This window comes from Leopardus geoffroyi, chromosome B2 (genome assembly GCF_018350155.1).
Source record: "Leopardus geoffroyi isolate Oge1 chromosome B2, O.geoffroyi_Oge1_pat1.0, whole genome shotgun sequence".
Lineage (NCBI taxonomy): Eukaryota > Metazoa > Chordata > Mammalia > Carnivora > Felidae > Leopardus > Leopardus geoffroyi.
In genome coordinates, this window is record NC_059332.1 from 20,197,889 (window position 1) to 20,225,882 (window position 27,994).

Genomic DNA, 27,994 nt, shown 5'->3' on the forward strand with positions numbered 1-27,994 from the left:
AATAGAGACAGGTAGGGTGACTATGCCATCTCATCTGGATCAAGAGGAGGGAAGAGGGAACCCCAGTGTTTCTAATTCCGGGTCCAACATTCTCCACTAGTCTTCCTTCCCAAATATCAGCAAAGGGCCATGGCAGTGGAAGTGGCCCCCAGCGTGGTGGCCCACGGGGGGAGGGACCCGGGAGTACGAGGCCGAAGCAACCCTGAGGCTGCAGAGGCTCAGAGACCAGCAACAAGCGAGGACCGATCAAAGGATAAGAACACTCTACCCGATTGGCGCTCCCCACTCCTAAGCAAATTTTAGTGGGCGCAGGAACGCACTCCCGGCACCGCGGTGCCCACCTTGGCTGCGCTCTACCCAGGTTCCTGAGAAGACAGAGCATGCGCGAAAGGTAACCGCGCCCTCGCCGCGAGAGACCCAGGCCGGCGAGGGGGCGGGGCCGCACAGCTGCGCACGCGCGCGGGGACACGTAGGCGGAAGTGGCGCGCGGGCGCAGGCCAGGCGAACACCTTGCGAGGAGGCGGCGGCCGCTGTGGAAAGTGCAGGGGTAGGCGGAGAGGAGAAGGAGGTGATGGCGACCTGGGGAGGGGGAGACCGCTCCGTCTGGCAGGCGCCACCCGGGCTGGGGTCACCTTTTCAGGTGGCTTAACGGCTCTGGAGTGGACGTGTACCCCCCGGCTTTTCGCCGTGTTAGGGACCCAGACCCTCCCCTCCCCAGAGAACCTGGACACAGTTTATCTTCCTCATCTATAACGAGCGTGCGGCGAGGGGATTGAGGGCAGGACGGAGGGCGGGGATGACTTCCTTTTTTAAAGAACGGAAACCTGGCACGGTTTCTAGGGAGGAGTGTGTGTCCCTCCTTGTCCCCTTTGCGCCCTGCGGCAGGCTAGAACCCCCTCAGGCCCCGGTCTGTGGACTCAGGCGTGAGGCCACTTCCAGGAGGGCCTTTTAGACTAGTGAGGGGCCTCTGGAGAACTGGCAGTCGCCTGGGTTCCCAAGACTGCTTTTGAGTGAAGAGCTACTTCCGGGTTCTGCGTTAGATAAAGTACATAGGGTCTTCTGCTGTCCATCTGCTTTGCGGTGCAAGGTGATCGTTCTTGCCAGGTTATTAAATTTATGTCATAATCTTCCACTAAAAGTTATGCAGATTCTCCAGTCTTTGCAGCTTAGTTTTCTCCCCCGCCTTTTTATTTTTCTTTTAAAGAAATACTGAAAGGAGGTGGAATGCTTTGGTGTGCTGACAGTGGGTTTTTTTAGTGTCGGGCATATGCATTTCTTCTAAGGTAGGGTCTCACATGTCGATGTCGAGGGTAGATTTTTGGATTCACGTTTTCCTAAGTGAATTGGGATAGTTTGGGCCTTAGAAGAGAGAGATACGGCAGCATTTGAAAATAATTTGGATGGGTGTTATTTGTACTTAATTTCTTTATATTAAATCCAAAGCTTAGATTTATCCCTTGGAAAAAAATAGAGTAACTGTCAAAAATGAGTACCCTGTTTGATCTTTGTGTAGTGAAGTGTGTACAAAGAAATGAGCCCCCCTTTTTTTGCTGTTTTATAACCATAACCCATAGGTGAACAATTAATAGAGTCCAGTTAATGTAGATACAATGGCAAGATTATTTTATTTGTAACAACGAGTATGACAAAATACAGAGTAAAGTATGTTCAGGTTATTTACACTGTAATGTAATTTCCTCATATTCTACCCTTTAGTAGTGGGAGACTTTTCTTCTAAAGACTGGAAATGAACTAGATTAAGAAATGAACTGAAAGATTTTTAACTTAAGTGGGTCATTGCAAACCAATGTTATTACCAGTTATTTATAGTTTTTAGATGTCAGTATATACTGAAAATGCTGCCTTTTCCCATTTTAGCAGTTGCTTTGTGCCAACAAGTAACTAAAGTTAAATATATGTGTTGACTTTAAGAACAGGAGAGGCCCCAGGCAGTGATTCACACCTGTGGGGTTTTTTGTTTAGTTTAAGGCTTACTGTGAATGTCTAAAGCAGAGCAAAATGTTGATCATTTAATTTGAAAACAGGTTTAATTCTATGCTGGATTTTATTTTTCCTGCATCGAAAGGACATTGGCCTAGGTTCTGTGGATATTGATTGATATCCATCATTAATGTCTGAAACGGAAGGTTTCACACATTAGGATCACAGTTATTGGGTATCAGAGTTTACAGTGTCTTCCTTCATCAGTCATGTGATCTGACCAGTGATGTTCTGATTAATAAAACTGCATTCTAAATGCAAAGCTTGCGAGGCAGATTTTCTGGAACTGGTACCTCAAGTAAGCAAAAGAAATGAATTTATTTCCATGTTCATTTCAGATGCTTTGTGGGAAATTTCAGTGGAGATGTCAATATTTTGGCACAGATGTCCAAGAAGTGACAGTGCTGAAGGGATTTAACTCTACATGTCTGGCACAGATCTGCGGCTCCTAAGATTGCCAATAGGTGTGTTGAAAGTGGCAAATTGTTGGAAAGGAGCAGAATTCTGTTGATTAAATTGGTGCTTACTAGAGTGCAATAGACTCCTTCATTTCATATTTTACACTTTTGTTATGTGTTGAAACATAATGAAGATGATATCTTCTCTTCCCCCAAAGATTTCAGAAGCTTCTAAGAGAAGCAACCATAAAAGCAAAAAGTTATGCTGTTATGATTTAGGTATTTGTAAAAAATTTTATAAAATGCTATGAGAGTCCAGAGAATCACCCAGCTTGTAATGTATAGGGCCTTAATCAGAGGTATAGTATAGTGGGTATTCATGTTGAGCAATGTGAAAGAGGGATCAGAAAGGGAAGAAGAGATTATAAACAGTAATCTAGTGATGCCTAGTAATCTAGGCAAGAGAAAACAGCTGCTACTGGTAGGCTCAGAAACAGATTTTAAATACATTTACAGATGTAGAGTCAACAGGAACCTTGGCAAAATGTAAATTTGAGGAAAAGGAAAGAATCTAAGATAATTTACAGATTTTCCACTCAATACCATAAGTGAGATTGGGAATATAGGAAGGGCAGGTTTGTTTGGAGGTGAACATAGTTCAACTTTGGACTTTTTTTATTTATTTAAGTTTATCTATTTTGAGAGAGAGAGAGCATGGGGGAGGGGCAGAGAGAGAGAATTGCAACCAGGCTACACACTGAGAGCATGGAGTCCAGTGCGAGGCTCGAACTCATGAACCCCTGAGATCATGACCTGAGCCAAAATCAAGAGTCGGAGGCTTAACTGACTTAGCCACCCAGGCACTCCCAGCTTTGAACATTTTTGAAATGAGGTGCCAGTGGAACTCATGAGTAGAAATGCTTTCAAAGAAGCATTTGGAAATAGAGATCTGGATTTCAGAAGGGAAGTCCGGGTTGGAAGTCCAGATTCATATTTCTAACTGCACATCAGAGGAGTGAGTCTCCCAGCAGCCGACCATATCGCACTAGCAGTAGTTCTAAAAAGTTGGGTAATAGTTGGGGCGCCTGGGTGGTTCAGTCGGTTAAGCGTCCGACTTCAGCTCAGGTCATGATCTCGCGATTCGTGAGTTCGAGTTCGAGTTGGGTAATAGTTAACATTGGTGGTCTTACTATATGCCAGATGTTTTTACATTTATTTCATTTAGTACTAACAAAAATTCTATGATAGGCACATTTTTTACCACCCCCCCCCCCTTTTAAAGATGTGCAACCTGAAGTTCAAAAAGGTTAAAAGAATTTGCTTAAGGTTCTTCAGCTAATCAGTTAGCAAAGCTGGGTCGTGCACTCAGATCTGTCAAAACCCAAAGCATAGGGAAAGCACCATGCTGTACTGCTCTCTCATAAGGGTAGCTATAATTTTTTTGAGTCACTGCAATATGCCAGGCATTTTGCTAAATTACAAACATCTCAGCAGAATATGGTTGGGGAGAAATTTCTGATACTAACAAAAGCAGGAAAGAGGTCTTCTAGAAGTTTCATTTATTCTCTCGTGTAAATATATAATCAATATTTGCACATCCTACTCAACCTGTTTTCCATAAGATTTTTAGTTTTGCTCACAAAGTTTGCCACCACCACAGTACATTTGAAAAATCATACTCAGATAGACAGAGTGATTGCAAGCTGGGGTTTCAGGACTTCCAGACGAAGGGCCAATTTATTTGGTTCCCTTATTAGGGTGCAGAGTATGCCGGATCCCAAGAACGGAGAGATAAGTAAGATTTGAGTCTTGCCTTTTCAGTTCTGTTCTCTCCCAGCTGGGGAATTAGAGAGGGTATCACAAAGGAAGGAACGCTAAAGCTTATTTCAAACCCTGACCTAGAGAAAGAAGACATCAGGCTGAAAGAACATCATTAACATAAGGTAGAGGTGTTTGAAAGTCCATGGTCTATTTCTGGAATGAAATAGTAGTCCATTGTGGGCAGTTTGGGGCTTGATTGAAAGATGTGGAGGGAGAAGCTTAAGGGGGATCAGATTTATTTGAATGGTACTCTGTATCCATGCCTACACATGTGGAAAGTAGTTACTCAGGTTTTTGTTTCTTCTACATTCAAGATCATTTGAAGCATGATTTATAAAGAAAGTCAGATCTCAAGGGTGTCCTGCAAGATGTCTTAAAAAGTCCTAACTCAGAGATGGCAGTGATTGAAACATAGTGTGGGAAGAACAATACATAAAGAAGAAGAAACAGGTAAAGGAAAAGAAATTTTCTCTTTAGAAATTTGGCGGGTGCACTGTAAAACAAATGTTCTTTGATGCCTGAGTATGGTTAGTTACAAGTTGTATTCAGAACCTGGATCCATATTTAAATTACTAAAGATGGCCTGCTTAATCTCTGTGATCAGCAAAGGAGAAGTGATCACAAAGTGACTAAGTCTTGCCATTTTAAGCCATGAAGACAGTTTTGTCAAAATTATCCTTATCCATCCTCTTTACTCAACTAGTCTGAATTTTAGTCCCCATTGGGGTTGTGAAAGACAGTCTTTTCTAGGATAATTTTTTCATCATAAATGTGTTTAGTTGTCCTAACTCTGCTCTCTCCTCACCCTGTACTTGGAATTCATTTTTCAGTTTATATAAATCCAAAGAGAAACTGACAGTCATCTACAGAGTCCTCATGACTTTTTTCACAGACTAACAAAAAATGATGTTTTCCAGCTTTTTATAATCCCAAAGACTTCTTTATTTCTTTTTTTTTTTTTAAACAGCTGTATTGAGGTATAATTTTTATACAAAAAAAAAACTACACATGTTTAACATAACACAATTTGATGAGTTGGGACATATGCATATACCTATGATACCATCACCTAATAATCAAGGTAATACATATATCTGTCATCTCTACAAGTTTCCATGTGTCTGCCTGTGTGTGTGTGTGTGTGTGTGTGTGTGTGTGTGTGTGGTTAAAAATGTATAACATGGTATCTACCCTCTTAAGAAGTTTTTAAGTGCACACCACCATGTTGTTAACTATAGGCACTATGTCCTATAGTGAGTCTCTAGAACTTACTCATCTTGTATAACTGAAACTTGAAATCCATTGAACAACTCCCCAAAGACTTTTTAAATTAAAATGATTTCCAAAGGAAGGAAACATCTTTTAACCTAAGAAATGCTGTTGCTAAAGCATATCATCCTTTCTGTAGTCTCTGACAAATCTAGCTTTTTTAAAAGTAACTTATAGTTGTTTGAGTTTATTTTAAAACATCCTTAGCAAGTATATTTTAAATTGTATTAGTATTTAAGGGAGCATCAGTTTTTTTTGTGCAATTAAAGATCAACTTTAATGTTGAAGATGTTACTCATAGACTGTCATGGGCTTTAAAAATCATATCCTTAATACATATAAAAACAATAAAAGCGTATTTACTTCTTTGATAAGTAAACACAAAGATAAAAAATAAACACTAAGTTAGCTTTTGACGTTTGCTGTGGGAATGAGAATGGCATTATGTTTAGCGATATTGGTCTTTACCAGGCAAACATAAATTGGAGAGTAGACATTGTTTTTGGTTGCTTAGAAGTTTGAATAGAGGAATTACTATATTAATATCTAGAGAAAATGAGATTCGCCTGTATAATTTTTAAAGTGTGATGTGAACTATTACTTGGAGCAGAGTATCTTATCCAAAGGTTTTGCTTTAATTGCTAATTTCCTTCTTTAGGACTTGGCTCAGCAAGCACAAGAAACACTGGACAAAGGAGAGGAAACCAACAAAGATAAATTTGGAAGCACTGAATGCAGCAAAACAAGAACAATGGATCTCAAGTTCAACAGTTCCAGGAAATATATTTCTATAACTGTCCCTCCCAAAACACAGACAATGTCACCACACATCAAGTCAATAGATGACGTTGTAGTGCTTGGCATAAATCTCAGCAGATTTAACAAACTTACTCAGTTTTTCATATGTGTTGCTGGAGTTTTTGTATTTTACCTAATTTATGGATATTTACAGGTAAAAATATTTATTTACAAGATGCTAATTATTTATAACAGTTGAGGTCAATAAGAGCATTACTAATAGTTTTACCCAAGGTAGTTTTCTCCATGGGATACCAGTTTATTCACATTTTTGAGTTTTTTAAATATGGAAAAAGACTTTCTAAAAGTTAGTGTGCTCCTTTTTTCAGGGATCAAAATTTCACAGTTGAACATTTCAGATGGGAGAGGAACAGAGACCATCTTAAAAAATTAAAATTATGAACACAATTTGAACTATTTATTGTGTTTAACAAAATGGGGGTAATATGCACCCATGTGTTTGTAAAGAGTGATTCAAGTATTCGCTGATATTTTGGAACATAAGTCTCCAATAAAATTGAATAATAACACGAAAGTCATATTCTAGCCCATGGTTGATTCTTGGAGCTCATTAGAGTGATCTTAAAAATTATTGTATTCTTTTCGATTATCATATATAGATGAAATATAAAAGGAAGTGTAAATAAAGAAGATGATAGAATTGATTATTCCTTACCTTGTAAAAATGCTATGAGGAGTATTAGCGTGAAATAAAAACATGAATTAAAAATCTTAGTATTTATAATAACTAATCTCCCCACTAGAAGATGATACAAACATTCAGATATCACAGTGAAGAACAATGAAAAATAGTAAATTTTATCAAAGAAAGGTTGCAGTTTCTTGTTAAGAAATATTTTATTTCTTCTTCAAAATACCATTGTTACCAAATAGTCTGGGAGCAGAGTTAGTCATTAGAAAGGAAAATGAATTAGAAGTTTGCTGTACAAATTTATATTAATCTTTTTCTGTTTGATTAATGAGCAGAGACTTTATAATCTATGCAAAACTTCTTTTAAAATTGGATAAACATCACTTTCACTTTGTGAAAACTGATGTTGCTAGCATATTAAAATAGTTTAGGGGCGCCTGCGTGGCTCAGTTGGTTAAGTGTCCGATTCTTGATCTCTGCTCAGGTCATGATCTCACAGCTTATGAGATTGAGCCCCGTGTCAGGCTCTGCACTGATAGTGCAGATTCTGCTTGGGATTCTCTGTCTCCCTCTCTCTCTCTGACCCTCCCTGGCTCGTGCTCTCTGTCTCTTGCTCTCTGACTCTCAAAAATAAATGAAAAAAGAAAAGCTTTAAAATAGTTTAGAGAAAATGATGGGGTTTTGTAATGAAGTTATTTATATATATATATAAGTATAATATATCTGAATGCTAGCATACTTAATAAAGCTATTTTCATATTTTTTAGCTCATGTACGAGAAAATTCCTAAATACCTTGCAGATGTACTTGAACATGAAGTAAATTTGGGGAATTACACAGTATCTAGTTCAGAGTTTATGAGGGAGGGTGATTTATTGGATTAAGCCAAATAACTATTGGAATACCTCTTAATGACTTGTTAATAATGGCTTATTAACAATTAATATAAATGTTACTTCATGACACAACATTGTGTTTAGATAAGTAACCATTTACAAGGAGAAATTTCATAAAATCCGTGGCCCAGATATTCCAAAAAATAACATTGGTTTGAACTGATTAAATTCCTATAGAAAAAACAGGTCTGAGATAATAAACTTCTAATGAAATATATTTATTGTATCATAAAGGAGTCCTTGACCCAGGGACCTTTCTCAATGTTTGGGGGCAATTTTTAATTTTGGCAATCTTTTTTTTTTTTTTTTTTAAAGAGCAAAGCATAGGATAATGTTGCTTTATAGCCAGCCTTCCTCCCTTTGTTTTTCTCACTCAGTTCTTTGGAAAGGCCTCCTGGACTTCTCTAATTTTACCTTTGAGGTGCCTTGTGATTTGGATGGTGTTTTGATTTTTGGTGGGTTGTTTTGTTTTGTTTTCTTTGTTTTTTTGGTGGTGGTGGTGGTGAGGCTTGGTTTCTTTTTAAATGTTGTGTTTATAGGGGCGCCTGGGTGGCTCAGTTGGTTGAGCGTCCAACTGCGGCTCAGGTCATGATCTCACGGTTTGTGAGTTCGAGCCCCGTGTTGGGCTCTGTGCTAACAACTCAGAGCCTGGAGCCTGTTTCGGATTCTGTCTCCTTCTCTCTCTGCCCCTCCCCACTTGTGCTGTGTCTCTCTGTCTCTCAAAAATAAATAAATGTATGGGGCGCCTGGGTGGCGCAGTCGGTTAAGCGTCCGACTTCAGCCAGGTCACGATCTCGCGGTCCGTGAGTTCGAGCCCCGCGTCAGGCTCTGGGCTGATGGCTCAGAGCCTGGAGCCTGTTTCCGATTCTGTGTCTCCCTCTCTCTCTGCCCCTCCCCCGTTCATGCTCTGTCTCTCTCTGTCCCAAAAATAAATAAACGTTGACAAAAAAATAAATAAATAAATAAATAAATAAATAAATAAATAAATGAATGTAAAAAAAAAATTTTAATGTTGTGTTTATAGGAATTTATTGTGAAGAAATTGGTTTGCCCAAGAATTTAACAGTATTCATGTATCTCTTGACAGGAATTAATATTTTCAATGGAGGGTTTTAAGTCCTTTGGCTGGTACCTAACTTTAGTACAGTTTGCATTTTACTCCATATTTGGCCTAATAGAACTTCAGCTTATTCAGGACAAAAGGAGAAGGTATGTAGTTTGTTTTTATTTTTTTGACAGTTAAATTCATTAGTAGTAGTTAAATTTTTTGTTTTGTGTTTTGGGAATATGGAGTATATTATACATGCAATATACATATTTCCTATTAATAAAACATATCTAATGCCCAAAAATTTTTATCAGTATAATCAACTTACTAAAAAATACTAAATATATTTCCTTTGTACCCTGAAAAAAAGCGGTCTCTCTTACAGTGTAATGTTATCAGAAAAATGTAGTTTAGGCTCAACTTACAGTGAATGTATCTTCTTGAAACAGGAGAAAGTATCAAGTGTACATAAGTGTTTTTATAAATTTCACTGAAGTGGGTGTGATTACTGAAAGACTTACAGTGCTACTAAGATCAAAGTGATGAAATGAACTATCAATGCCACTTTTATAGTGGTCTTTGAAATGTACAGTTAATGTTTGGTGGGATATGCTCCGCTTAATATTGTTGTATTTGTAATGTCCAGGACCTGAGACTGCATGTTTAGACATCAGAGAAATTTCATAACGTGTGTTTTCATCAAAACCACAGGAGCTTGTTTAACAGTATATTTTAAATCGACCATCTAGATTTGAGAAATATCTCAAAATATTTTTAATGGTATACTGAACAATGTGCAATAAAAACCTGATTATATACAAGAGGAGGTTAGGTAATTGAATGTAACTTCTGTAAGTTTGGTTATCCTGTCATATCAGACTTTAATATGTGAACATTTCATGTATATATCGGGCAGTTTAAATGCAGTAAAGGAGCTATGATACTGACATTCGATCTTCATTGATACAAATGTTCAATCTTTCAGTAAAAATAGGATATTTTCACAGCTGCTATTTTTCTTACAAATATATTTTTGATATTTCTAAGAAGATAACTATAAAATTTTAAATATTTAAGTCTATACCACTGGTATTTCTTCATAGTCCTAATTCATAGTTCTCAACCTCTTTACTGACAGTAAATTTTTAGAGCAGTCATAGTAAAATGTTTGAATCTGAGGATAGCATTTGTATTATTTTCTTGCTCTAAAACTGCCATTCCCAGTCACAGGTGATAGAGTAAAAAGTAATTAAATATATCTGTCAAGACTAATATGTAGGAAAACCTGATGATTCATTACCAATTGCAAACTGCTGGACGTCTGTTTTCAAAGTAAACGAATCTAACACTGTCTTTCTTAAATGGAAAGTGATACCAAGATACGCCTCCCTGTCATCTACCAAAATGAGATGGGGAGTGTGCCTCCGGCCATGTTTATCCCTGCCTTTAAACCACATGACTGTAACATGTTTAAAGATAAAATCATTTCTGTTTGATTTAAACATAAATGAAGGAGTGTAGGAAAAGAATTTACAGATGAAGATAATTATGAGTTGAAACCTTTTCATTTCCATGGCACATTAAAAACATTTTTTAGAAAAAGTCTTTAAAGGTATGTTACAATGAAAATATGCTCAGTCACATATTTCTGAATTTATTTAAATGCCACTGTTCTTGAAATCTTGAGTTAGCCAGATTCTTTGCTTAGTTTTTTTTTTTTTCCCCCTTTCTTTCTATGTTTATATAAATACCTTGTACTTGAAAGAGAAAAGGATATGGAGTCAGAAAACATGTATTTGAGCCTTGGCATGGCCTCTAATTAGCTGTCCTAAGACCTCAAGGGAGTTTCTTAAGTTCTCTGACCTTTGAGGACCACTCCAGTAATGTGTGGTAAAGCATATTGTAAGTTGCAATACACTGAACCCGCTACTTGTTACTTTTCACCAAAGATTACCTTGTAACTTTGTTGTTACTTTATGTGAGTTTTTAAGGAAGATCTGTCAAATTGGTTTTGAAGGGGCTATTTAAAGTCACAATTTCCCCACCATGTCTAAAGAATAAGAAATTGAGATACTAAATAAAACAGACCCAGTGAGCACCCCAGAGGCAGGATGATGAATCTAATAACCTCCTGGTTTCACCAGTAAGCGAACACCCCTGGAGGAGGCTGGGGTCTTCATGAGTCTCTATGGCAAGTTGCTCTCAGAGTTGCGACCTTCTGAATATAGGTCTCCTGAGTTTCAGGCTGGTTTTCTTTCGACCTGTGTTACGCTACTTTTTAATCAACATTCCTTATGATTTTTCTGACTTGAGGTTTTTTTAATTTTCTGGCCACTATTTGCAATTTATCTCTGAGGAAATTTGACCACTTTGACTTCTGTCATTACTGGAAGAGTAGTGCTGTCCTTCCCTGATGATGCCTCACTGAGGATTAGACCCCACAGACAGCATGTAAATCAGTGTTTGTGTTCTACACCGATGCATATGGGCATGCCACGTTATTTCCACACGGACTTTAAATGTTGACTACTCTATTAGCGGCTGAGTAGGAAAGGCCTGAAAATTGAAATGTAAATGGGAAGGATACATTTTAATTGAATTTTCCAGTAAATTATTTTGCCTTATATCTAGCCAAATAAAAACTATGGAGGAATTTTGTTGCCTTGATTTAATCCCAAAATGGAAGCTACATCTAAGTATGCAGCATAATCTAATTATGTGCATAGTACTTCACGTGTTAGTCACACCAGTGTACAGGGTTATTTTAGACCAATAAATATCCAGTCAAAGTGCACAATAATAGTGCAAAATTCTGAAGATGTCATATTAAAAATCCCCTTTACGAAATTCAGATAGGACCCCAGGTAGTGATTTGGAATCGTGAGGAGGGGAATCAGATACCTCATCTTGAAGCTAATTGTTTTAACATTTTATGGAATACAGAATTAGAGTTCACCCATATGACATTGTGGTAATAAAAATCACGTTCAGCATTTTAAACTGCCATGTACTTTTTCTGCAGGTACTCTGCTCAGGATATTTTAGCAGAAGGGCTAGACGTATTTTTCCTAATGCTAGATGGGAACATTAGGAAACAACAATTTAGAAGTTGAAAATTAGTTAAGGTTCCTTTTACCATTATGGAGGTCAATATTTTTTAAAACTCTTTTTTTCCAAATTTAGTCAAGATGGTTTTTATACGTAGGTAGAACTGCTGTTAAAAAAACTTCTTACCGGGGCGCCTGGGTGGCTCAGTCGGTTAAGCGTCCGACTTCGGCTCAGTCGGTTAAGCGTCATGATCTCACGGTCCGTGAGTTCGAGCCCCGCGTCGGGCTCTGTGCTGACAGCTCAGAGCCTGGAGCCCGTTTCAGATTCTGTGTCTCCCTCTCTCTCTGACCCTCCCCTGCTCATGCTCTGTCTCTCTCTGTCTCAAAAATAAATAAACGTTAAAAAAAAAATTAAAAAAAAACCTTCTTACCAACGTTTCAGACCATCCAGAAGAATCTGTAGAACTCTGTGGTACACCGTGTTTCACACAGCTGAAAGTTCTCACTTGTGATCAATTAAATAAGGGTAAATTGTTGCTTTTACCAACATTCTTTTGTATGAATACAGCGTGATAACCTTTAAAATAGTGATATTTCACCAGTATTTGTAGAAATATTCATCAGAAATTAGACATTTACACATTGTAAACACATTATCTTATAATAGTGTGAATCGGGTCCCAAAATGAAGATTTTAAAAATTGTCTTTTACAGAATACCAGGAAAAACCTACATGATAATAGCTTTTCTAACTGTGGGTACTATGGGGTTATCAAATACTTCCTTGGGCTACCTGAATTATCCCACCCAAGTCATCTTCAAGTGCTGCAAATTGATTCCTGTTATGCTAGGAGGAGTTTTTATTCAAGGTATAGTAATGATATGTTTTCATACTGTTTGAAACTAATAGGATCTGTTATGGCATCTAGCATTAGGAAAAACCTGAAACTCCAATTAATATTTTTTAATGAACTTTCGAAATATCAGAACAATTCTGAGTGACATTGTATCAAAATAAGGTATTATAAAAACACTGATACTTCTGCAATATCCCCTGGTCTTTGCCGTCAGTAATTTGGACTGGGGAAAAATAAAAATAGTACTTTTTTAAATTACTTTTTCTTTTAGTCGGGAATCCATCACATTTCCAGAAATACTGCATTCATCTATTGAAGACGTAGCTCAGAAATACCTAGAAAACTCCTCTTTTCAATTCTCTCATTCTTCTGCTCTGCAGGGCTCCTCTCTCTACCTCCATCATACACACGGACAGTTCTCACACTGAAGTAAAGGTTAACCTGAGCAGAACTGCTTTTTTACCAACTGACTCCTAGAGCCCCAACTGAGTTACAGGCTATGTGGAAATAGGAGCGAAAGAGGAAGCAATGATAGCAAGTGGAACACATTTTTGTTGTTTCTATAACAGTCATGCAGAATATTCATGTTTTGACAATCAAGGGTTTCTCTTTCACTAAAGTTCTTACACAGCCTGACTTCATTTTTTACATCAGAGGCCTTCCCACAAAAGCCCTTTGAAATGAAAGTATGGATGTCAACTACTTCATGTATAATTTCAGGGTAACTGTTGATGCAGGAAAAAGTACTGATACCCTCCCCTATTAAAAACCACATGCATGTGTAATACGTCCTTAACAATCCTTACCAAAAAGTTACACTACATGATTTTATTATTTAGATGTGGATCTACTAAAATAGGTTCATTCGCACCAATTCTGATTATGGTAGTTGCAAACTTAAACAGTTATGCAGCCTGAAAAATTGCTCTGGTTACTTTGTAAACGTATGGGCTGTAAGAAAATTCAGAATCTTCTAATATACACGAAGTAAAAAAGGCACTCATGTCCATGCACTTTAAATGTTCATATTTACTCACCGTAACAGGTAAGGTAGGATCTCATATCTAACTCCTAAGGACATGTTGCTGCTCATTGGTAATTTAATTTTCCGAAGCCCTTCTGTGACTGTCTAAGGCACTGATCTAAGCATTCTTCGTATGTTTTTGACTTTGGATATAAAAAGCAGATCCTGCTATACTTGGTTAGACACATAGATCTAAAACTGTGTCAAGTGGGCGTGTGCATAATGAGGTTGGCTTACATTTATTTTACACAGGGAAGCGTTACAACATTGCAGATGTGTCTGCTGCCATATGTATGAGCCTTGGCCTGATATGGTTCACTCTAGCTGACAGCACAGTTGCACCAAATTTCAACCTGACCGGTAAGGAAATTGTTTTTGCTGCTCAGATTTTACAGGCATTTGGGTTTAGAGTAAGAACTTTTATAATTTCATGAGAATTTTAAACGATAGGGTGACATCTATGATTTTCGTATCTGACATACAGCTTTCGGAATTTCTGTATAAGATGTAGTAAAAATATTACAACCCTGCAAATGTAACAGTTCTTTTTAGTGCTCTGGTATCTTGACATGACAAAAGGCTGTGCGGCCAGTCAAAACCTTCTGTGATCCAGTACATGATAGATGAGTTTCTTATGGACTGAATCGGAAGTGTACACGTTAGTTATAGGAGAATCACAGTAGTAACTTTTTATTCTTTTTTTAAAAAAAAAATTTAAATTGCACATTTACTTGTCATTATTTTAGCTAAAGAGGAAAAGTTATGCTATATGTTAGTATAGAACTGTGTACTCTAAATATGTCTACAACCTTATAGTGCTTGAAGTTTCCACCATGAACAGTTTCCTCCTTGTGTGTCCCGTGGAATTTTGCAAATAAAATTTAGATTTTTCACAGGCAAAATAGGTATTCTGTATATTTAGAACTAAATAAGAATAAAAAATGTGTTATAATATTGTTTTTGTTCTAACGACCTTGAAGAGAAATTATTATATTATTATATACACAGTATTGTCATTCTTATTCTGTTGAGTTTTATTCATAAGCTTAGTATCATCCCATCTCCTAGCCTGACAAAAGTAGTATTTAAAATACTTATGGGGGCGCCTGGGTGGCGCAGTCGGTTAAGCATCCGACTTCAGCCAGGTCACGATCTCGCGGTCCGTGAGTTCGAGCCCCGCGTCAGGCTCTGGGCTGATGGCTCAGAGCCTGGAGCCTGCTTCCAATTCTGTGTCTCCCTCTCTCTCTGCCCCTCCCCCGTTCATGCTCTGTCTCTCTCTGTCTCAAAAATGAATAAAACATTAAAAAAAAAAAAAAATTTTTTTAAATACTTATGTGTTCAGGGCAGGTCTCGGTGGCCGGAGGAGGAGTAGGTGCAGGTAAAGGTGGCAGCAGCCAAGGCCACAGACTGCATCATGGAGGTCACCTGGGGCCAGGCAGAAAGCAGCAGGAAGCTCAGTGCTGACATGCAAAGATCACTACTTTGATTCCAGTGCTCACTTTGGCATTTCGAAAGAGATGCTGAGAGATGAGGCACTCACCCTCATGTACCGAAACTCCATGTTTCATAGCCGACACCTCTTTGTGGACAACATGGTACCGGACGTGGGCTCCGGCCAAGGGATCCTCTGTATGTTTGCTGCCAAGGCTGGAGCCCGCAAGGTCATTGGTCATTGGGTTCCAGTGCTCCAGTATCTCTGATTATGTGGTGCAGATTGTCAAAACCAACAGTTTAGACCGTGTGGTGACCATCACCAAGGGGAAGGTGGAGAAAGTAGAGGTTCCAGTGAAGAAGGTAGACACCATCATCAGTGAGTAGATGGACTGCCGCCCCTTCTACAAGTCGATGCTCAATATGGTGTTCCAGACAAGTGGCTGACACCTAATGGCCTCATCTTCCCAGACTGAGCCATGCTGTATGTGACAACCATTGAAGACCGGCTGTACTAAGACTATGAAGATCCACTGGTGGGAGAACATATATGGCTTTGACATATCTTGTGTCAAAGACATGGCCATCAGAGAGCCCCTGGTGGATGTGGTGGACCCCAAGCAGCTGGTCACCAATGCCCGCCTCATGAAGGAGGTGGACATCTACACTGTCAAGGTGGAAGACCTAATCTTCACCTCCCCCTTCTGCCTGCGAGTGAAGCACGCCCTGGTGGCCTACTTCAACATCAAGTTTACTTGCTGCCCCAAGAGGACAGGCTTCTCCACCAGCCCTGAGTCCCTGCACACGCAGTGGGAGCAGACCGTGTTCTACATGGAGGACCACCTGACAGTGAAAACAGGCGGAGAGATCTTTGGCACCATTGACATTCAGCCCAGTGCCAATAATAATCGAGATCTGGACTTTACCATTGACCTGGACTTCAAGAGCCAGCTGTGTGAGCTGTCCTGCTCTACTGACTACCAGATATGCTGAAGCAGCACCTGGCTTCTCCCACAGGCCCAGGGGCAACAGTGTTCTTAGGCAGTTCTTCTCTTCCCTCCCTCAGAAGGGCTTTTTTTAGGGCCTCGGCTGAGGGGCGGGGCACATCATGGCTATGTTTTTCATAATTTATGCTTTTATATGGTTGCATTTATTGCCAGTAGATCCTCAACGGGGGGGAGGAGAGTAAAAATAAAATAAAATACTTACGTGTTCATAGGAACTCTGAAGAAAGGGAAAAAATTTATTCATGAGAAAAAGGTACTACATAATGAAGAAAATGATTTACATCAGCTTTGCTATTCCTAAGAATCAAAATTTTTCTTCATGGCTGTTAGTCAGCCTTCTTTATTTACTAACCTGGTTAACCAGGCTAAGTTAATGGATTTAAATGTAACCAGCACAGCCTCTTGGAGTAACCCTTCAACAACCAAAAGATTCTGATGGAACCTCTTACAACATCTGTTTCAACTTTGCTCAGAGTACAGGTGATCATTACTTCACTGAGTTTTCCTCTGAGAAAGAAGCTCATAGTTACAGATGTGTCTGACATGGTGTAGATTTTTCAAGAACGCTTCGTGTCAGCAACTCTCAAAGGAAAATTATGTATGGAAACTGAGGTAATTGACTCTTTTACTTAATGAAAAAGCAATTTTAGAGAAGGCACAATTTGCAGTCAGAATCACGGCTTCAAATTCTGTTCAGATCACCTAAAATTATAACCCTGGCTAAAGTGCCAGACCCCTTTGTACTCTCCCCTTAAAACAGAGATCATGATGATAGCTTGCCTCACACAGAAGTGGTGGGAGGATTGACTGAGGTGATGGAACAGTGGGTATGAATGAAAGCGCATGCGCGTGCTGAGGGTGAAAGTGACAATAAAGATGGGCTGAAGTGGTGTCAGTGGTGTCGGTGGTCCCACGACCTCTCAAGGTGACATGACCACTGACCCTTTCCGACTCCCATGGAAATATTTTGTAAGAAAATTAGAACCTGGTCATGCTTCATCATTAAGAATAACTGATGAGCACTTATCATGGTCTCTGATCTGTAATAATATATTATCTAAAGGAGATTAGATTAACTGTTTAGGTAGTTATTTAAGATAGACATAAATAAAACTTTGAATGTGTAAAGTGAATATACCTGAATTTACTTATGCAGATAAATGTCTGCCTTTAAATATTCCCCTTAGAATGTAGTTCAAGCATTTTCATGCTGTGTTGCCTTTGTTCAGAACATTTTTAGAATGTCTTTGAATAGCCTGCCGGGAGCGAGGATGTTGTATTCAAGTCTTCAACAATAGCCCGTCTTTGTTTCAAGGACAGGTTTCATATTTGAAGTAAGTAAAAGAGCATACAGGATCAAGTTTGGTGAATAAAAATGTATGATTAGGTAATAAATACCACAAAGTTAGATGATGAAAAGGCAAACTGAAGAATAAGTATGAAAACTTGATAATTCTCAAGTGCACATACATGCACATATATTTTTCTGCTCCGTGTAATTGCTTCTGCATTGTTTAAAAAAATGAAAAGGGGGAACTCCCGTAGGTCCCAGCAGACTCGCAGACGTAACCAAGGCTGCTTTTTGTTCTTTCTGTAAAGCACATGGCTGGTGACCGGTGTCCTGAACCCTTCAGGTAACCAACCTCCTGCTTCTTAGGTAGATGTGCCTATTCGCATTGGTGTGTTGATTTCCAGATTTGTACATGCCAGTTGTACTGTTACAACTAGGTAATAATATTGCTTGCATTGTGCAGAAATGAAGGACACCTGGGTGGCTCAATCGTTGAGCGTCCGACTTCAGCCTAGGTCATGATCTCACGGTTCACGAGTTCGAGCCCCACATCAGGCTCACTGCTGTTGGTGCAAAGCCCATTTCAGATCCTCTGTCCCACTCTCTCTGCCCCTCCCCAACTTGCGCTCTCTCAAAAGTAAATATTTTTTTTAAATTGTTTAAAAATGAGTTTGAAGAGAGAATTGTTTCTGTTAATTGAAACAATATGGTTGACTAGTCAACAGAATCATTGTTGAATTAGGTGTGGAGGAAACAACTGTAAAAATAGCAGGATATCATAAAAGCGTGAAGGGATTCTGCCCCCCGACTGTGTCCGAAGTTCCTGTGTTTTCCTGTATGCTTTTTAACAAAAACAACTGGGAAATCATTAACGGTGTGTGTTATGAGTATGGTTTTCGTTAGGACACGTATTCAAAGAAAAGACCTTGGCAACTATGTGTATGTTTATGTGTTTTAAATGTTTTAATAATGTAGGTAATTTCTTTTATGATTTCCATCCTCATCTGATTTTTTCAATTAACTAACTACCAGTCCCGATAGAGCTCCTAAGAATTTCTTCTTTATGTGTTTAATAGAGTATTCCTTTCAAACATTTAACCTAAACAGAACCATTATTTTATATAATAATGAAACACAGTAAGGTGACAACTTTAATGTCGTTTATTAGTGTCCATTACCTTTTTTTTTTTTTTTTGACGTTATCATCTATGCGCCCAATTATAGCTGGTTGTGGATGAAAATAATCCATTTTTACTGAGCAAATGTGATTTAAGATCTGCTTTGGTTTTTCAGGCAAGTTAAATCTCTGGTAAATCTTGAGTGTCATTCACATGTTTAAATAAGGAGGTTGTATTTTTCTGCACTTTCTTGAAGGTGTGATCCTTATTTCCCTGGCACTGTGTGCAGACGCCGTCATTGGGAACGTTCAAGAGAAAGCCATGAAACTGCACAATGCTTCCAACTCAGAAATGGTAAGTGCTCTGGTATTTTTTCCTCCACGATGGACAGGCTCAGAAATGGTGACGTGCTTCATTTTGCGAACCACTTCTGGTGTTGGAGACTGGCATGGCATTTTCCAACTGGTTTGTCATCATTATTTTCACAAAAGTAATCCATGCAAACATTACAGGAAATGAAAAAGTAAAAATACCATTACCACTATGGAGCTTATTGTATAATATTTGATGAATATTTTCCCTATTTCTAGAGTTTTTTACATACTAAAAAATCCTTTGTTACATCACTTTTCTCCTCTCTTTGTATTTGGTATTATCTTCCATTTAGAAGCTTGTGATTTTTATATAGTTGATCCTTTCCTTCATGACTTCTGGAAACATATTATGATTGAAAAGGGCTTTCCCATCTCTTAAGATTTAAGAATTTTACACAGGTTGCCTATCCATTTTATGATTTCTTTTTTAATTAAAGCTTCGATCTAGCCAACACTTTAAAAGATTTTTCTTCCATATGGCTATCCACTTGCCCCAATTTCATTTATTGAAAGATCCACTTTTCAGCCTAAGTGCCTTCTTTATCATATCATAGTGTAATGTAGGATTCAGAATTATATTCTTTTGGATTTCTTTCTGCACCCAAACCATGTGATGGCAGCAGCTTTGTCATACATTTACCATCTGCTAGGACTAGCCAGCAATGTTCCTTTTGTTTTTCAGAATATTACTACCATGGTTATTCTTGGGTGTCCATATCCCCAAATAAACTAGAAATCGCATTGCTATTGTGATTGGTATAGCACTGAATTATAACTTAATTTAGGGAGAATGACATCTATACACTTGATTCTTTCAGTCCAAGAATAAGGTATGACTTTCCTTTTATTCAAGTGTTTTTTTTTCCAATGTCCCTTAGATTTTAAGTTTTGTTTTGTTTTTTTTTTCACATAAATCCGTATTTCTTATTGAAGTTATTGTTAGGGGTTTCATCTTTTTGCTGTTGTTACTGCTAATAATGCTCTTTCTTTCTCTATACCTTCTACCTGGTTGGTATTTATATATAGGAAAGTTACCATATGTATGTTTACATTAATTTTATAACCAACCTCTTGCTGGACAGAACGTACTACATTAAGAGTATATAGGAATGGTCTTTCCTGTTACTTTGTCAGCAGAGTGAGCATCTTAAAGGAGTCTTTAATCTCGGTCAGAAGTTTTCTTGATGATCGTCACCACTCTTCCTGGGTAAGGTCAAGATCAGAGAATTAAGGAAGTGTAAATAGTTAGAAGTACAATGGTTAAGAGCTTAGGCTCTGGGCTAAGATCACCTCAGTTTATATCCCAACTTGGCGAGCTCTCTTATTTGGGGAAAATGACTTACTGTCTCTAAGTTTTAATTTCCTCATCTGCAGGTTGAGGTGTAAGTGGAATTATTCATAGAGAGCATTGTTAACACGGTACCTGCAGCGTCACAGGTCTGTAAATTTGATGACGATGCTGCTGCTGACTGTTCTGAGAGTATACTAAACCGGGATAGAAAGATTGGTAGGAAAACTGGGAATCGAAGCAATAGATATGCCAGATACTGCTTATTTTCCTTATATTTTAATTTCTTTGCAAATTTAACGTTTGGGTGTTTTCATGTTTAATAAGTAGCTTTAAAGTTATTTTGTTTTATTTATATGTGTTTTTAGAACCCCAACAATAAAATATGGTTTGAGTTCAGTAATTAAGCCAGGCAAAAAAATGAATATTATGTGACCATATATATGAAAGGATCAGTACTGCTGTGTTACCTTATATGTAAAAAAAAGCTGTAAACTTCGAAACAGGATCCGTCATCGTCTCCAGAAAGTTAGGCCATATTGAAATAATGATGTTACTTAAAAAATGGTTTGTTCTTCACATTTAATTAATTAAGCCATGTATTAAAAATCCTTCATTTTCTGCCTTTGGTTTGATAGCATTTTTTTCCACTATATTTTTATCTACTATAGGTTTTGTATTCGTATTCCATCGGTTTTGTGTACATTTTACTGGGATTGACATGCACTAGTGGATTAGGCCCTGCAGTAACATTTTGTTCAAAGGTAAACACTAATCATATTTTTAAAAATAAACATCTCCCATTAAATAGTTTCCTCTGTATTTCTTGTTCAAAAAGATTATTTTTATGTAATTTGATAACTCCTTTAATATAATATATGCAGATCAGAAATTATTTCAGAAATGAAATGATTTATATTTAAATTTATTTTATCCTTGCTCTACCCTATAAGTTAATTTTTAAGCGATGCATAATGTGTAAAAGTTGGGATTTTTAATTTCATCATTGTTTTTCCATTAAATCAGAACTAAATAAGAATCTTTGCTTGACTGCATTGTTGAATGGCTTATTACTACTCAGGAGGTTGATTAAAATCTGTAGTTTTATTTCATTTGTAATACCTCAGGGTTTGTTTTGCATTTTCCTAACAGGCTTTTTTTATATGTTGCAGAATCCAATTCAGACCTATGGTTATGCTTTCCTTTTTTCCCTCACTGGGTATTTTGGAATCTCCTTTGTTCTGGCTTTGATTAAAATTTTCGGTGCACTTCTTGCTGTAACAGGTATGAATGATATACTTGCTTAGATTATGAAATAAACATTTAAATTTTCTCTGACTCTCATTTTCAAAAGATACAGGCAGCGTCTACTCTGCGTTAAAAAGAAAATTGTTGTATTTCATCAATTTATTTTTTGGCTTATGGTATTTCTTTAAAATTCTAAAGAAAATGATGTTTCCTCATAATATTTTATTTATTTGAAGGTTTAATTTTAAAATCAAATATGTACATATATCTAAATAGTAACTTTTAAATGCATTAAAAGAATTTTTCATTAAAAAGTGTGATGGGCTATGGTGTGCCTGGGTGGCTCAGTCAGTTAAGTGTCCAACTTCAGCTCAGGTCACGATCTCGCAGTTTGTGAGTTCAAGCCCCACATCAGGCTCTGAGCTGTCAGCACAGAGCCTGGAGCCTACTTCAGATTCTATGTCTCCCTCTCTCTCTGCCCCTCCCCCACTCACACTCTGTCTCTATCTCTCTCTCTCTCTCTTTCAAAAATAAACATTAAAAAAAAAATTTTTTTAAGTGTGATAGGCCAAATACCTTCAGAGAAAAATGCTGCTTTTATATACACTTTTAATTTATAACAAAAAGTCTAGTTTTGATGCACGGAAAATATGGCAGCTATATTTCAAACAAAGCTTTGGACCTTCATTCGTACCCTTTCTGGGGCATTAGCCAGATTAGCTTCTCTTGTCACTAATAATTATTATGTACCTGCTTTGTGCAGGAACTTTGCTTGGCACTTTAGAGGAATGGAAGTTGTATTTGTTATGCTTTGGAAGAGTCAGGAAAACAGATGAGAGGCTACAGGTGAGGCCCAGTGAAAAAGATAGATGACTCCATGTGCTAACCTCGTACCATTTGCCAAGTGAATGGTCCAGATGACAAATGCACTCAGCATCTCCCATATGGAGAGAGCGCTGAAAGGAGCCCAGGATTGGATGCAGTGTGGCTGGTTTGGGATGTCAGAGAAGGTAGAGCGTTGTCCCAGCTCAGATGCTTAATGGCATGTGGCCTGGAGAGTAATTCTTTCCTCTTCTCTGGCCTTCATTTCTCTCTTGGAAAGAGACTGGGTTGGACTTGAACATTTCTATCAGAGATTTGTAAGGTTTGCATCATAATGCATACACACATTAGCCATTTATAGCTGATTTTAACATTTCATACTTTTAAGGGAATACTTAGTTTAATACTACAGAATAAATAAAGCAAATGGATTTAAATCCTAAACTTTCTCTTTATTTGCTCACATATGACTCCCCTGCTGAAGTTTGTATTGCTAATGGTAAACAGAGGGCATAGTTATAGGTGAGGCCATATGTATAATCTGTCAAGTTATCTCATACTAACAAGAAAGATTACAAATTCATATACTTAGCTCGGGTTCCAGTTTCGCTTAAAGATGATAACTCTTCAAAAGGGGGTTGATATCAATTGATACGTATTATTTAAACCCTGTAGTTGGTATAAAAAAATATGAGATGTAGTCCTTGTCTTAAAGGTGCAGACAGGTTTATTTCTCTTCCGTGTAAAAGAAATGCGGTGGCAATAATAATAGCCAGCATGTATATAACCTTCCTTATGTGCCAGAGCCATTTCACATACATTATTCATTTTCATCTCGCAATAATCCTGTAATAAAGTAGGCACTGTTATTGTTCCATTTTACAAGGGGTAAACAGAGGCACAGAGAGGTTAAGTGGCTTGCCCAGTGGCCAACCAGCTAGTAAGTTGCAGAATCAGTATTCCAACGGAGGCAGTCTGGCTCCTGACCTATGCTCTTAACCCATATGTTATCCTGCCTCCTGAACTGCTGTGGTGGCTCCACGTTCATCAGGAATCCGGACTCCTGTCTTCTCTGCCAGCTTGTCCTCATCCTCATTTCAGGCAGTGGGGTGGAGAGAAGATGAAGGACACACCTTTGTCTTCAGAAAATCTTCCTAGAAATCACACACCCCTAGAAACAGCACTTCTCACTTTTCACCGGCCAAAACCTAATCACATGACCACACCTGACTGTAGGAAAGGAAGGTATGCCCAGGTAAAAATAGAGCATAAAAAATAACACAGAAGGAAAGATAGATCTGGGGAGTCAGGCTCTGACACATTTCCAAAACTTTCTTCATTTGGAGTTCATTTATTCATGCGTTGGACATTGAGTGCCAGGGACTGTAGTCTGGGGATACAAGGATGAGTAAGACAAGGAACTAAGTAAGACACACAGTCCAGAGAGGGGATAGCAAGTAATAATGCAAGGCGGGGAACAGGGCTACCATGGAGATATTTGCCGAGTCCTACCTCTACCTGGCTGGGACAGGGAGGAGGGCTTCATGCCTAACAGCAGACTTAAAATAATACTTGAAAGACCGGTAAAGGTTAATACAGCCATGTCAAGATTATTCATGGTCTTACCCAGACATGACCAGTAGTATTAGGATATTAGCTTACTTTATCCTTTAGCTTACTACTTTCATTTGTTTATTTATTTTTAATATAATTTATTGTCAAAGTGGCTAACATAACAGTGTGTTCAGTGTGCTCTTGGTTTTGGGGGTGGATTCCCATGGTTCACCGCTTACATACAACGCCCAGTGCACATCCCAACAGGTGCCCTCCTCAATGCCCATCACCCATCTTCCTCTCTATCCCACCCCCCATCAAACCTCAGTGTGTTCTCTGCATTTAAGAGTCTTTTATGGTTTGCCTCCCTCCCTCTCTGTAACTATTTTTTTCTCCTTCCCTTTCCCCATGGTCTTCTGTTAAGCTTCTCAAGTTCCACATATGAGTGAAAGCAGATAGCACTCCTAGGAATTTAGCTTACTACTTTTAAAGAATAATACCTGTTCTACCTAATCATACCTTCCTCGTGAAAGCCTTTCTTTCCTGCCAGACTAAGCATCTCTAAGGGATTGACATGCCTCCCTAGTGTCGTGGCCTTTATCAAGTACTCATTACAGTTGTACTTTAACATTTAACTGTATGATTTAATGTCTCTACCCTCTACCAGACTGTTAACTCCATAACCCCAGCAGCAGCTTTCTGTTTGTTTTTTGGTTTCTGTTGTTTTCTTAGCGTGTCATGTAGATCTCGGCACATAGCAGGCTTAGTTAATATTTGTTGAAATGATTTCCAAAATATTCTAAAAGATAGATATTAGTAGGCACATTCTAAAGCAACCTTTTTTTCTCCCTACAGTGACAACCGGAAGAAAAGCAATGACTATCGTACTTTCATTTATGTTCTTCTCCAAACCATTCACATTTCAGTAAGTAGTTTGTAATTCAACAAGTTTTTCTACTTGCAGGTACCTGGTTTCACATTTCATATTTCCTTAATTTCTTTATAAAGAATCAGTTTTATCTGGAGCCATACTTTATTGACGTGTCTTCTGCTACTTCAGAAATGCATGTAATTATTTTGAAGAAATCATGCTGTACACTTAAACTGCCTAACTAGAGTTCCAGTGCTAGCATGACCCTGTTTCCAGTATAAGTGAACGTGAGTGATGTCTTGAGATGAGGGGATTCTGCCTTGCCCTAGTACAAAAGTATAAATTATATGTATGTAATACATAAATTATATACGTTATATATATATGTGGTTTTTAAAGTTACTAAGTTTAGGGGCGCCTGGGTGACTTAGTCAGTTAAGTGCCCAACTTTGGTTCAGGTCATGATCTCATGGTTCATGGGTTCGAGCCCTGCCTCGGGCTCTGTGCTGACAGCTCAAAACCTGGAGCCTGCTTCGGATTCTGTGTCACCCTCTCTCTCTCTGCCCCTCCCCTGCTCACGCTGTTCCTCTCTGTCTCTCAAAAATAAACATTAAAACAAAAAAATAAATAAAGTTGTTAAGTTTATTGTTCCCCTTTCCCACAAAAGATTTGAGGTAGAGATCTATTCTGTAAGTTTATTTAGTTTATGGCTTCTTATAAAGCATTTACTGTTTTCTTTACTGTCTGGTATACATTTAAAATTAGTATCCTTTCAATTTATGCTGCTTAGTAATTGAGAAGATTCAAACCTAGAAATTATCAATGTATAAGCTTAAAGTTAACCACAGATAAATTTCAGTTGGTGTATTTGTTTTCTGTAATTAGTTTCTCTTTGTGCATGTGCTAGGTATACATTATAGCAACCCTTGTAATTCCCCTACTTTCTCAGGATGTGCCCCTTTTTACCTCTGTATGTCCCACCCAACTGGGATAACTGGGTAGATTGTTGAATTCCCAAGATGGCCACTGGCAGATTTACACATTCAGTGCTTAGACTCTTAAGACTATTGGTTAGGACATGGACTTGAATTTGCTATTATCCTCAAAATTCAAATGAACTATATTTAATATTTTGTAAAATGTCTTCTCTGTACCTATACTTAACATAAATAATAGGAATTCTATCTAATCTGGTCTAAAAATACTGTTTTTTTTATTTTAGTGTCATGGTGGCCCTCCAATAACAAAATGTTTATTTTATTGAAGAATTATTGTTAACTCATCACCAAGTTCTGTGGTTAACAATAAATCGTTACCTTGATATTAATATTTTTTCCTTCCTTCTTTTCTTAGGTATGTCTGGTCTGGTTTGTTAGTTGTCCTTGGTATATTTCTCAATGTTTACAGCAAAAATATGGATAAACTAAGACTACCGGCACTATATGATCTGATAAACAAAATAGTGGAAATGAGAAAGTCAAGGACGTTGGCACAAACCGTATAGTGAGTGATTCATCCTGTTTAAAACAGAACTCTAAGGGAGTAATCATCAAGTAATTAACTTTTCAAAGGGATTATTATAAAAACCAAAGGATCTGAAGGCATGCTACCCATTTGTGGATGGGTCACCTAGGAAGTCAGCCTTTTCTTCAGGATACTTGTTTAACCGTTTGACTTCTGAAGCAATCAAGAGAGCCACATCTGGCACGCCTTAGAATCAAATGTCAGTGCGAAGGACTGACATTTCTTAGCAACCTGTTGAGAATTGCACTGGAAATGGACCATGTTGCAAAACTAATTGGATATCATTATGACATATCAAAGAAATTGATATAATAATATCAATTAATAGATTGTTTTGTTTTCATTCCATTTTGGTGGTGTTATTTAAATGATTCTCTGTTATAAGAGTGAACTGATGATTTAAAGTCTAGAAAGAATAACTTCATTATAAATAAAAATTATTCTGTGATTTTTTTAAATAAATGTGTTATTAGAATTTTGTTATGAAGAGGGAAGTGAAGGTTGGAGTAAGTCTTTACAGAAACTTTAAAACTTAGGCTTTTCTCCGATAATTTAGTAGGAGTATTAGAGGAAACATGCTTTAAGTTTTCTGTGAAATATAGACAGCATAATAAAAGGAGTCATCCTGCAACCTGTACGTATGTGTCGCAGAAAAAATTACTACTATTCATCAGAGTGCTAAAAGATTTAATGATTTGGATTTTTTAATTGAAGGGAAAATAATGCATGCCTTAAATTATAATAAAATAATAAAACCATCATAGTTTTTCTCATAAAAGTGAAATTTAATTTGGCAGCTTAAAGATTAAATAGGGTAAACGTAAGAAACACAAGTAGATTTTACCAAATTTGTACAGTACCTTGTTTGCACAGTTTTGAGTATAAACTCGTAAAGATTTTGGCCTTATTTTGTAGCAGTTGAGTTTTGGAATTGCTTCCACTGTATTAAAAAAATCCAATTAATCTTCATTTTCAGCATAAGTAATGCTAGTTAAAACAACTTAGTTTCTGTGTTATTGGTGATATCACTTATATTTTGTGAGTATAATATACTTGGAATATTAATCTTGTTCTGAAAATTCCATTGTATTCTGATGGTAATTTTAACCTGTTATGTGCATATGTGGGTGTAACAGAGCCCGTGATAATTTAAGGGTCTAGCCATAAGGAATCCTGACTGAAAATCAGTTACATGTTAAAATACTCTGAGGGTATTTTTCCCCAAATGGTAATCATTTTTTAAGTTTTCGTATTTTAAAATGAAAGGAATCTTAATTTATATTTCATTATGCCTTCTTAAATTCTTAAGACGGTAAGGAAATTTGTGCCATTAAAAAAAAATCAGTTTTCCGAGTTCTTGATAAAAGATTATAATTTTAACTTTTCAAGGCATCCTTTTATATACACGCTTTTCTAATTTTTTTTTGTCTTTGCCTGTTAAAAATTCCTCACCCCACCCCCCAATTTTAAACAGCTGAGCACTGTTTAAAAATTGGTTTGCCAGCCTAACCCTTTTACTCCCATTTCCTTTTTTTACCTGCTATCAGATGGAAGCAAACTTCATCTCACTTATTTGTGTCCCTAGAGTACCCTTAGTGAATAGTTTGAAATACAGAATACTTTTCTATAGTAAAGGAAATCAATATTTGAATGTA

General features: G+C 37.6%; 1 protein-coding gene and 1 pseudogene across 10 annotated transcripts; both read left to right on the forward strand.

Moving 5' to 3' along the window:
* Positions 1 to 27,994, forward strand: SLC35B3 (solute carrier family 35 member B3). Of its 10 annotated transcripts, XM_045497437.1 has the most exons (13): positions 577 to 1,104; positions 2,340 to 2,465; positions 4,535 to 4,670; positions 5,188 to 5,301; positions 6,148 to 6,441; positions 8,923 to 9,044; positions 12,645 to 12,799; positions 14,064 to 14,171; positions 18,915 to 19,012; positions 20,992 to 21,084; positions 21,493 to 21,604; positions 24,800 to 24,869; positions 26,169 to 27,994. In XM_045497437.1, exons 5-13 carry the CDS (start codon positions 6,241 to 6,243, stop codon positions 26,317 to 26,319), a joined length of 1,110 nt encoding a protein of 369 aa, XP_045353393.1. In that variant the 5' UTR covers positions 577 to 1,104; positions 2,340 to 2,465; positions 4,535 to 4,670; positions 5,188 to 5,301; positions 6,148 to 6,240; the 3' UTR covers positions 26,320 to 27,994. The 10 variants fall into 10 exon arrangements, with proteins under 10 accessions (XP_045353398.1, XP_045353395.1, XP_045353402.1 ...); XM_045497438.1 differs by lacking the exons at positions 577 to 1,104; positions 5,188 to 5,301 and adding an exon at positions 465 to 547; XM_045497441.1 differs by lacking the exon at positions 5,188 to 5,301 and having other exon boundaries at positions 2,340 to 4,342.
* LOC123608058 lies at positions 14,066 to 16,428 on the forward strand (annotated as a pseudogene).